Raw genomic sequence first — 11,277 nt, forward strand, 5'->3', positions numbered from 1 at the left:
GGAACGATCGCTTTGTCATCTTAACGTTTGTCCGACCTCCTTTTCCAGCTGGCGGACGACGAGCTGGATGGTTCCGACATGGAGGACGGCGCCGACCTGTCCGAGCTGCAGTGGTGCGACTCAACGCCTCCTCGCACCTCCGGTCGTCCGGCCTCCGTGGCGGCCACCCTCATTCGGGCGGAACGCTCGGGCCGGGACACTCCGGCCAGCGTGGACTCCATCCCGTTGGAGTGGGACCATGACTATGACCTGAGCCGAGGTCTGGAGAGCCCGGGGGGACGCAACCACAGGGGAAGGAGCCGAGGGCAAGAGGAAGAGGAGGTGTATTTGAGGACGGCTACTCCAGTGCTGTCAGGTTAATCTTTTCTTCTCTCTGTTCTGTAATTACCCCGTGTGGCAATAGAGGTCACTGTTGTCCTGCAAAAGCAAGTTAGTTTTCCCACTTGACTGCATTACTCTTTTGTTTGTCAGTACATACATCTACAAAACCATGATTTGAGGCCACTAAATGCTGGTGGAACAGCTGGCAGCCAACATTAGCACTGTAACAGTTTGGTATAAAAACACATGTTTCCATGTCACTGACTGGTTTTAATTTTGATGTTGTTATGTTTTATCTTTTTTTTTTTCTTCCCCCGATAAAGTTAAGTTGAGTTACTATGCTGAAACCGTTAAAGTGTTATGGCTCCATACAGTTTCTACTCATTTTCACAGTGACTGTGTGTGGGAAAAATACCTTATTTTTTTAGGACAATAGCGACCTCTGTTGTTATTTCAGCTTTCTGAGTTTCACTTTTGATTATATGTATTTTTTTCTCTCTCTCAATTGTAATGACAGTGCTCTGGTGTGTAGAGGAAGGGGTGGAGGAGCTCCTTGTAATTATGTGATGACTGAATCAAATGTGGAACTCAGGAAGGTGGAACTGAAAAAGGGCAGGCTGATTTTAAAAAAGCACTATAATTGAAAAAAAAAATAGATGGACAAGAAGAAAATCTGACAATGTATTTTTTTTGGGTCTACTTTATTTTTCAAGGCGTCATTTTTAGTGCCAACGTTTGTTTTGTTGTGAGTACATCTTTTTTTTTTTTTACAATTTCAAATGTTATTTTCCAGTGGCAGGGTACTGGCTCCATTAAACTATGTTTAATGACAATAAATGAATATCCCTGGGGTCAAAACATGCATACACGACATAAACAAAAGTGAAAATGGAAAACAATTTGCATAGGGTCCCCCATTTTTTGACTATAACAGCTTCTCCTCCTGGAAGAAATACTTTCTGCAGCAGCATATTTGTATCTACTTTACAAAAAATGAATGTTTTGTTTTTCCTCTTCAGACGTAGTTATTCCAGAGAGTCCCGAGGCCTATATAAAACTGACTGAGAACACATTGAAATCGTCCTCCGGTAGGAACCGCAGAGCTGATCAGGAATGTCTCAGCATGAGTCAGGAGCGCATGCCACAAGCTCCATACTAAAATGTGCTTTTCTAACAAGAGCCCCTCAGGGGGCAGCACGGCAGCTGCACGTCTCATCCATCCACAATAATGTAGATCAGCAGCATGCTAAGATTAATCCATTGCATTTTGAAGGTCCACGCATAATATCCATAACCTGCCTCATCTCAAAACTTTACATTTCAGACTAATGCGTTTATGCTGTATGTCTACAACATGCCTGACGAAAACATGCTGCTCATTTAGGGCTTTTACTATGTTTTCACCATCTTGTGTTTCTTGAGCAGGCGATGCGGGACAGCTGGAGGCCAGCCTCAGACAACTGGACCAGGCCCTGGACGCATCACGGTACCAGCTGCAAGCCAGAGAAGACGCCACCAGCCACTCCAGCCCCGATGCTGACTCCACATACATGGGCTACGTGAGTCGCTGCCTCAATATTAAATAAATGTATTCAAAGGCACAGTTACATGGATTTTAAGAGAGATTCAGTTATATCCACTAATAATAACAAAGTAAAAATAATAATAATAATTCCATGGTCCATGAAAAATCGTATGTTCACACAAACATCATTTCCAAGCTGTCAAATTAATGCCAAAGCATTAGGATATTTCAGCCAATCAGAAGCCTGAAGAAGGTCATGAAGTCATAAAGTCAACAAAGACACAAAGATGAATCATAGCTGGGAATTAAACTTTTTTCTTTGGATTTACATTACCAAAATGGACTGAACTGATTTTTTTTATTTCATATTTAATTTTTTCATTAGTTCTAATATTCTTAAAAGGCTTTTGTGTTGTATTTTATAATTTGTGTTTTGATTTTGTTCTTATTATTTTACCATGATACTTTTGAAAATGTATTCACCCTATTCCGTTTTTTGTTTTTTTTACTCTATTAACAGCCACTCTGTGTGCCTTAATGAATTATAAATAGGTATCATTTTATAATATTATAATATAAATGTCAATCTAAGATATACCCTATTAAGTACAGATTTAACATTTTGATGGGAATCAACATATCTTATTTTCAACGGAAAAAACCTAATTTGAATGTGAGCAAAAAGTAAACATTATTTTTAAAGTATAATTTTTCTGTCGCTGAAAGTTTATATGCTCATGTCCATTTTCATTGCTCCAGATGCGGCTGATGGGAGAGTGTCGCGGCAGCATAGACGCGGTGAAGAGAGCCGAGGAAGAGCTTACGGAGGACGAAGATGACATGCCGGGACTCACCAACATGACCAGCACTGACAGTCAGAATCCAGGTTTGTCGCTCTCTCTCTCTCTCTCTCTCTCTCATAAACACTCACAGACAAATATAGTGGTATCTTGACCTACAAGTGCCCAACTTAGAAGTAACGAGCTGTCGCTTGGTCGATTGTTTTTTGCAAGCCATAATTTGTTTCATGAGCAAGCTTAAGATTGTGAAGTTTGAAAAAAGGACAGCCACAAGCATTGATAACACTTTGTCATTTTTTTGGAATGGAACAAACAATCAAACACACAAATGGAACAAAGAACCAAACACACAAATGAAGAATGAAAACAATAGCAAAGAGCAGACGCTCGTAAGTACCTGAAGTGGGGGGAAAAAGAAAAACAACAGAACTTTGAGCCATTTATAGAACTGGACAAGCAGCCAAACACAAATATGCAAACTAGTTCAGTCAGTGACTAAAATGGAAAAATAAAAGCAAGGGCTACAGTCACTGATGCATTTTAAGCCGTTTATTAAGTAGCCAAACACAAATTCAAAATGAACCCACTCGCAAGGACCATGGAGCAAATGTGTTAAATGGCCAATTGGAGCTAGAATCCGAGTGCCTGATGACACGCACATGAACATATGAAGGGTTATTTTCCTTTATTAAAGACACATAACAAAAAAGAGTCAACGGAACACACTAAGTGCGTAAGTCAACATACCACCTTATGTCATTCTTCCTATAAACGAATCGATAGCTGTGTAAAACGTAACGTCCGTGCAGGCGTGATCGAGCGCTGGGAGCTGCTGCAGGCTCAGTCGCTGAGTGACAAGCACAAGCACAAGCAGAACCTGCAGCAGTGGCAGCAGCTCATCTCGGACCTGCAGACCATGCGGGCGTGGCTGGGTCGCTGCGAGGCCGAACTGGGCCAGCTGCGAGGCCTGGAGCTCAGCACGGACATCCACGCCATCCAGCAGAAGATCAAGAAGCTCAGGGTTGGTGGTCAAAAACACGAACGCCTGTCTGGAGTGCTTCGTTCTGAATCTTTTTTTGTCCCGTGTGTGGCGCTCAGGAGCTGCAGAAGGGGATGGACACTCACAAGTCGGAGGCCCTGTCTGTCAACCTGAGCAGCGCCGGCTTCCTCCAGTCGGAGCCTGACTCAGAGGAGGCGTGGGAGCTGCGGGACGCTCTGAAGGAGATGAACGCGCACCGGGATCGCCTCGGCAGCTCGCTGGAGGAGAGGAGGGAGGAGCTGCAGAGAGCGCTCATGCAGTGCCAGGTGCTGGACCAACACTCAGAATCAAACATGGTACCACTATCCACTCAGACCGCTTGTAACGCCTTGTAAGAGCAATTGGAAAAATGTCACCTGACGTGACAGCCAGCATGTGGACAGAGGCTTTGCGCCGGGGTGGCCGATTTAGAGCGCCTCATTGTTGCGACGTGGAGAAGCGCCGCCATGACCCGGTGGGATAGATTTCATTTTGTAGAGGCTATAAGTGGCTATATTTTCACGGCTCAAACATATAGGTATCTATAGGCAAAAGAAAGATGCTAGACGTATTAGTATCCATTTTTCCAGGTACCAGATTTGATTGACAGTTGAGCGGGGTGTCATTTCAGCGTATTTAGTGGACACGCCCACAGCATCCGAAAGCAGAAACAACAGCTTGACTTTTCATATTTTTGAAGCCTCATTTTGTATACTTTTTTTTCATCATTCAAATTTGGCGGGGTTATCAACAATAGTCTTCTTTGTGGTGCATCAAATTTAGAAGACATTTATTTTCACTTTACAAATTAATTTATTAATTACTTAAAATTTGTGAGTAAATTGAGATGAGATCATTCTTATTTCAGTACATTACCCGGGGGATTGGGACCAAGCCCTGCCACGAATAATAATAAAATAAATGTCTTATTGAATACGTACTTTAAAATGTATTCCACAAAGTATGATTCCAAAACACTTCAATATTTCAAGTCCCAAAATTACCCTTAAAAATAAGTGGCTTAAAGATGATTTGATTTTGAAAAAATGCACCGGAATTGCGCATGTACATGCACATTAAGCGGAGACTCTCCATAACTTCCATTAACAACCCAGGCTAAAATTAACCTCCTCCCCAACATAAAAAGCTTGTCTCTCATTCGCTTTAACATACTTCCTTGGCACCAGTTACTTTACTACTTTGTGACATTTGTGACATTTTAAGGTTCTCTGAAAAAAATACCAATAGCTGAAATTGTGAATAATTAACTGTGAATATGCAGGTATTACTGTATATATGTACTCTTTGTGAAAATTGTTTGTTGGTGTGTTGTAAGAATTACCTCAAGTCAAATATGTGCCTTGGCTCAATAAATGTTGGGAAATGAGCTGATAAAGGACAAGCGCTATAGAAAATGGATGGAATGACTAAACAAAATGTTTCCTCTCAGGAGTTCCACGAGATGAGTCACGGTCTGCTGCTGTGGTTGGAGAACATCGACCGCAGGAGGAACGAGGTGGTGCCTATCCCTCCAAACCTGGACTCGGAAACACTACGAGCTCATCACAAGACACTCACGGTACTTTCATGCCACAAATTTTCTTCCATTTTTAGTCCCGACACATGTGACAGAACTTCATCTTCATCCTCAGCAAATCAAGGGCGAGCTGCTGGACTCGCAGCAGAAGGTGTCGTCCCTCCAGGAGCTGTCGGCTCAGCTGCTGGTCAGCACGGCAGCGGCGACGGCGACGCTCCCCCACTCCTCGGGCAGAGAGTGTCTGGAGGCGCAGGAGAAGGTGCACGTGATCTGGAACAGGCTGCGTCTGCTGCTGCGCGAGGTCGACGGCGACCTGGACGATCTACAGAGGCGATTGGAGTGCCAGAGCCTGCGACAGGTGGAGACAGCGTCGCTTCCTCGTGGATGACGGCCTCTTATCTTTCAAATGGAACCTTCGCACTCGCTGTTGTTTTGCAGATGTCCGACTTTATTTCGTTATTTTCAGGATTTCTCACCACTGCCCGTCGTCGAATCGAACATCAGCGCTGTGTCCGCGGCTGCTCCTGCTCTTTCTGCTGCGTCCGAGTCAACCAATCAAAGTTGGAGACCATTGGTAATGTTCTTTTTTATAATTAGGACACCAGGAAAGCAATTTTAAAGAGGAGTATGTGGGCCACACTGGAAAAAAAAGTCAGATTAACAAGAAAACTCTCCCAATGTTGTGTGAATTGGTTTGCAATAAAAAAATTGCATTTTCTAAATATTACTAGTATTTTCTTTATGTAAAAGTATGACTTTATTCTCATTAAAATATTACATTTTCACATAAAATTATGACTTTGCTTTGGTAAAGCAACTCTTTCTTTGAAAATATGCTACATGAGTCTCGGAAAATTACACTTTTTATCTCATTCATGTTCACGTACCACTTTATTGTATTTTTTGTCATAAAATCACAACTTTTTTCTTGTAATATTACATCTTTTTGTAACATGATGGCTTCATATTATAAAATAAATTAAAATGATTGTAAAATTGCAACTTTATTCGCAGGGTAACCTTTTGTCTTTTAAGTGTGGCCCTAATACTCCACTATTAGGTATCCGTGATATTAAGTCCCATTGTTTGGTCACAAAACAAAAAAGTGTCTCTGGTATACTTTCTTGTAGCGCTCCCTGCTTTTTTATTTTTTGAGGTGCTGCTTTCCGCATGTCGATCTGGCAAACTAATGCACGAGAAAACCTGGCTTTTCCTTTTTTTATTTATTTATTTAATTTTTTAGTATGACTTCTTGACACTTTACCAGGTCGTTCATATATTTCCGTAACAGGAATTGAGAAGCCAGATTTCTTGCCGATCAATCAATCACATAATTGATTACACTGCTGCTCAGTTGGCGATTGTTTCTCTGCAGATATAATTTTTGGTTTTACACTTTTAAGTTATTTTATGTCCTCATTTGCCTCTTGACTGAAACATTTCTTTTCTTTCTTTTTTTACGCCTCCCTCCCTGCTCATTACGCCCTTCAGCCCCGAGGCAAAAGTAGTCAGGCCCCACCCGGACCCCCCGAGAGCGGCCCGCGCCACAGGTACCTTGAGCACCCCTCCTTGAGCTCTTCAAAGACGGGACCGTGATGGAACCCAATACGCAAATCAGACAAAATCGGCTACATTTCGTATGACGTGATCTTTTCGTAATCTGGCGTTCCATAGTGTCCCGCTTTTTCTAGAGGTCATGTGACCAGCTCTTAAGTGATCGGGGAAAAGCCTCCTGTCAGGCTCTTCCCTTTTCGCCTTTGAATGTTTTCTTCCACTGCTTCCCTTTGTTTGCTGTCCCCCCAATACCTCCCAGGCCCACTGGATGGCAACGTCTGTATTTCACTTTTTTCCCCCCTTAATGTTTCCTCTCATTCTCACAAGCATGTGATGTAATAAACTGTCTAGTTCCCCCTTTAACTCCCATCTTCTTTCCTCTTACCTTACTCCCCCGCCTTTCATTTCATTCAAATGTCCCCAAATTAAAAAATCTTAAACCACACTCCTCATATAAAATTTTTCGGATCTTAAAATTATCTTTAAAGGAGACATATTATGCATTTATTTTTGCAATGTAAATCTGTTTTTTTTTTTCCAAAACCATAAGGATGAAAAAAAAATTATATAGTTTACGCATTTTATTTGTGTGGCAGAAATTAACCTGTTTTAAGGGACTGACTCTGTCTCTGTCTCATACAAGTGAGCGACTATACCCTGGCCCATATACTCCTGGGTCAAAGGCGAGTACATATCGGCACTATCGGGCAGAAACCTCATATGTCCAAATATGGTAAATTTTATATTTTTTCACAAATGAATACTATTGGTCTGTCCCTATGTTGACTGGTATTTTTATGCAATAGTAACCCTTATAAATTGTTGAAAATAGCGTCAGAATAACTGTATTAATTCTTCAATGCTTAACTGTCTAAACTGTGCCGCTTCCCTCACTGCGGGAGCCGTGTGACATTATGTCGCCTCAAGGTCGAACGTTAGGATGTGCAGGCTGGCATCCAGAGACCCAACTATTTCTACACAAGCCATTCAAAAGTTTATTTCCATTAAGCAAAAAAAAAAAAGGCAGCAGGCCTGAAATATGAGGCTACATAACACTTTTTGGCATAACAATTTGCAGATACATGCTCAATGCACAAACTCACTGTTGTGCAATTGCAGGCATGTGTGTGTGTGGGGGTTGGTGGGGGTGGGGGGTTGGTGGGGTGAATGGAAGAACACATCGTCCCTCCTCCTGATTTGTGGCGCTAACAGGGAGAAGTGTCCAGACAGACATTTGTAGCATTACCGCCACTTGTTTTTATAAGGAGAACACATGACATTGAACTGTCGCACCCGACTTCCTCCCATTGGCTCTTCCTCCATGTGCGTGATGCTTGTTGCTTGGTTTACTTCTTTGTCATTTGTAGCAATCAGTGTTTGTGTCTACCGAGCATGTGTATTTATGTATGTGTGTCTTTACTCTGTTCAACTTTGGTCAGCATAAAAAAAAATCACAAATTATTATCAGCAGTAATAGCATAATTAATAATAACAACCAATGGCGTCATGATGCCTATTTTTTTTATTAAACAATTCAATTAAATAATTAAAACATTAAATAAATAAATAAAGGTATAGGAAATCCAAATAATAATAATAATACATTTAAAAATACAATGTTTTGATACTGTTTACTATAATAATAAAATGTTAAAAAATGAATGCAATAATACCTTTTGGTCAGTTTCCAAAACAAAGTCATAAACAACCCATCCAGATAATAATAATTTTTTTTCAAGCAATCATAAAAAAATACATTCTTACAGTAACTATAATGTTGCTACTGCTACTATTGATAATAATAATAATAAACACAAATTATTTGTTTTGGGGTTTTTTGTAAAATGAATGTGTCTTACAACAGCCACCCCCCAAAAACAGCTCTCCTGCCAAAACATTAGGTACACCGCACCAAACATCTTTACAAAGAGGATCATGCTCACTTTTGTTCATATAAAAGTTGCTGAAAGTTTGCCCCTCTTATGAAGTTGTATAAGGTCACCAAAATGTTAGTACCTCAATATGATGCAGTGAAGCAAAATGCATCATAATAATAAACCTGTTGTAAAATGAAATGAGCAGAATGTTTCAAGCAGCTCTTGTGGTGCCTCTCAGGTGTACCTAATGGGGTGGTCATTAACTAAAATGAAGTGTCCAAAGTATTTCAGAGATAAGAGAAAAATGTTATTTTGGTGCACAAATACCTCAATTTCCTGCTGCCCACAGCAAAGCTTTGCAAACACTCGAGTGCTTGACTCCTTTTTCTGTGTATCCTCCCTCCCAGCCGCAGGAGGTCACCCACCGGCGCCGCTGGCTGCGTTTCCTCCCGTTCTGACCTTTCGGACGGCGTCTCGTCGCCATCCTCCCCCTCCTCCAAGCATCCGTCCTTCCTGCACAGGGTCCTGCGGGCAGCGCTGCCCGTGCATCTGCTTCTCCTGCTCCTCATCGCCCTAGCCTGCATGGTGCCCATGAGCCAGGAGGACTACAGCTGCCACCACGCCAACAACTTTGCTCGCTCCTTCCACCCCATGCTTCGCTACACCAACGGACCTCCGCCCATATAGCTGCTTTTGTTTGTAATCTCAAGGACTCCTGTGATTGTGCCCTTTTCACCCTGTGCCCTACACCAACATTATACTACGACCAGGACGTGAGAACAATATGTCAACGGCCCTTTAAGAAGTACTTAAGAACCTTCATTAAATATTTTTTATTTTGCTATATGTATGTATATAAATGAAGGTTGTTTTTCCCCCCAATGAGGAGGAACAAAGCAGTATTTATATACACTCAATGGGAGCCAAAGTCTTCCCAGTTCTGCTACTATTTATTGGGTTCGATCAGCTATGAAGATTAGTCAAGTGTGTACCTTTAATAACGAATACACACCACAGGAAACAGCCACTTTGAAAGTTAAAGGAAAACAAATGTGACGTGGATAACCACAGCTGGTTTATTTACATTTACGGAGTGAAAATGCCCGGATGTTTCTTCGCTTCCGGGAATAAACACCAGGATGTCACGACCGGTTTGCTAGCTAACTTGGGACGTGCTACGCTACGTCGCTGGTGAGGGAAAAATAATTAGTTCTTTTGCTCAAAACTTGCCGTTTTAATTCGTATGAACTACGTTTTGACCACGTTCTTGTTAGCTTTGTTAGGGTGCGTCGGACCACTTGTTTGAAAGGTACTGCACTGACGAACTGAAAAGTAAAGGGTTTTGAGACATAATAACGGCTGACTTCTCCCCGCCAAATGTCAAGGCCTGTGTTCATTTTTATTTTTTATTTTTTGTATGTTCAGTACTATTTAATCATTTGGGGCATTTGTGATGAAAACAAATACACGAATTTTGATACGAATTTGTATTAAGAAATGCTGATTTTTTTTTTTTTTTAAATCTTGTTTGCGCATGCACTTGAAAGTCCCCCAAAGCCAAACAATCACTGGTTGTGAAGCTAATAATGAGCTTGTATTATTATCATGATAATTATTCCAGAGTGATCAGGACATGGGAATCGCTACTTTGTTGAAACACGATGATGTGTAAAAAAAAAAAAATATATATATATATATATGAAAATTGTTATTTATGTTTGTACAGTTTGCTAACACTGAATACTCTTTGCAAATAAAACAATGAAATATTAAGTAGTGTGTAAATGAATAAGAATACTAGTAGCCTTGCTAAGGAATCAAATCAGACTCATTTATTATTAAGTGCTTATGGAAGGAGTGGGTGATAAACTGATTTCATTTAAAAATAATTTGTCATGCAATTTTAATGGGTTTTTTTGTTTTGTTTTTTTGGGCAGTTTCCATAGTTGTAAACCTGACCCACAGAAATACAAAGCTTCCACTAACAACAGGGCTCCAAACAGAGAGAAGCTAGTTTACAAAAGTACAGTAATTGATTAAAACCTAGCAATTTTGTCACTGTATTTAGCAACTTTTCCATCCCTTCTAGCAACTTTAAATATATATATATATATATATATATATATATATGTATTTTTTTTAAAGCCTGTTTTAATTTCCGCTAAGAAACAGTCAATATGCGTGGAGTTATATTCACATTGTTACGGATGTCAAGAAAGGAGAGCCCGATGGAAGGCAGTTATGTTCAATTTGCACTGAACATTTATATGTTGCAAAAGCAATATTATTTCGACGTGTTTGAAATTTTTGACCCGAGGTACAGTATGTCCTTTCAAGCCACAAATATCAAAGTCACCTTAGCTCACCTATACATACAGTAGAACCTTGATTTAAAGGACCGGGAAACAACGGGCTTTGGATCTTATTGATAGAATATGTCTGCTTGGGACTCGAAACTCCTCCTTGCAATGGACAAAGTCCGTTAGTTCCAGAATTGGCCGCTGTTGTTTACTGTCGTAATCACCATAGACTGGTGCCTGTATCTAGGAATACCCATGCAGTTTGACAGCTAAGTGATAAATTGTTGAAAATAAAATTCAATATGTTAATTCAGGAACAAGTTTCTGTTTTGAGAAAGAGACTTT

The 11,277-nt window shown here is 40.7% G+C and overlaps 1 protein-coding gene across 13 annotated transcripts in view; it reads left to right on the forward strand.

Moving 5' to 3' along the window:
- Positions 1 to 10,405, forward strand: part of syne1a (spectrin repeat containing, nuclear envelope 1a) — a 139,239-nt gene extending 128,834 nt beyond the window's left edge. For 9 of the 13 annotated variants that reach the window (XM_061754107.1, XM_061754102.1, XM_061754103.1 and 6 more), the window contains 11 exons: positions 49 to 355; positions 1,341 to 1,409; positions 1,747 to 1,880; positions 2,606 to 2,732; positions 3,456 to 3,667; positions 3,745 to 3,951; positions 5,115 to 5,243; positions 5,317 to 5,559; positions 5,668 to 5,775; positions 6,693 to 6,751; positions 9,040 to 10,405. In XM_061754107.1, the coding sequence (XP_061610091.1) occupies positions 49 to 355; positions 1,341 to 1,409; positions 1,747 to 1,880; positions 2,606 to 2,732; positions 3,456 to 3,667; positions 3,745 to 3,951; positions 5,115 to 5,243; positions 5,317 to 5,559; positions 5,668 to 5,775; positions 6,693 to 6,751; positions 9,040 to 9,319 (1,875 nt within the window). In that variant the 3' untranslated portion in view covers positions 9,320 to 10,405. The remainder of the gene's footprint in view (positions 1 to 48; positions 356 to 1,340; positions 1,410 to 1,746; positions 1,881 to 2,605; positions 2,733 to 3,455; positions 3,668 to 3,744; positions 3,952 to 5,114; positions 5,244 to 5,316; positions 5,560 to 5,667; positions 5,776 to 6,692; positions 6,752 to 9,039) is intronic. The other 4 variants (XM_061754108.1, XM_061754109.1, XM_061754115.1 and 1 more) reach the window with 2 other exon arrangements.
- The last annotated feature ends 872 nt before the right edge of the window (positions 10,406 to 11,277 follow it).

Source organism: Phyllopteryx taeniolatus, chromosome 18, assembly GCF_024500385.1.
Source record: "Phyllopteryx taeniolatus isolate TA_2022b chromosome 18, UOR_Ptae_1.2, whole genome shotgun sequence".
In the NCBI taxonomy this organism is placed as follows: domain Eukaryota; kingdom Metazoa; phylum Chordata; class Actinopteri; order Syngnathiformes; family Syngnathidae; genus Phyllopteryx; species Phyllopteryx taeniolatus.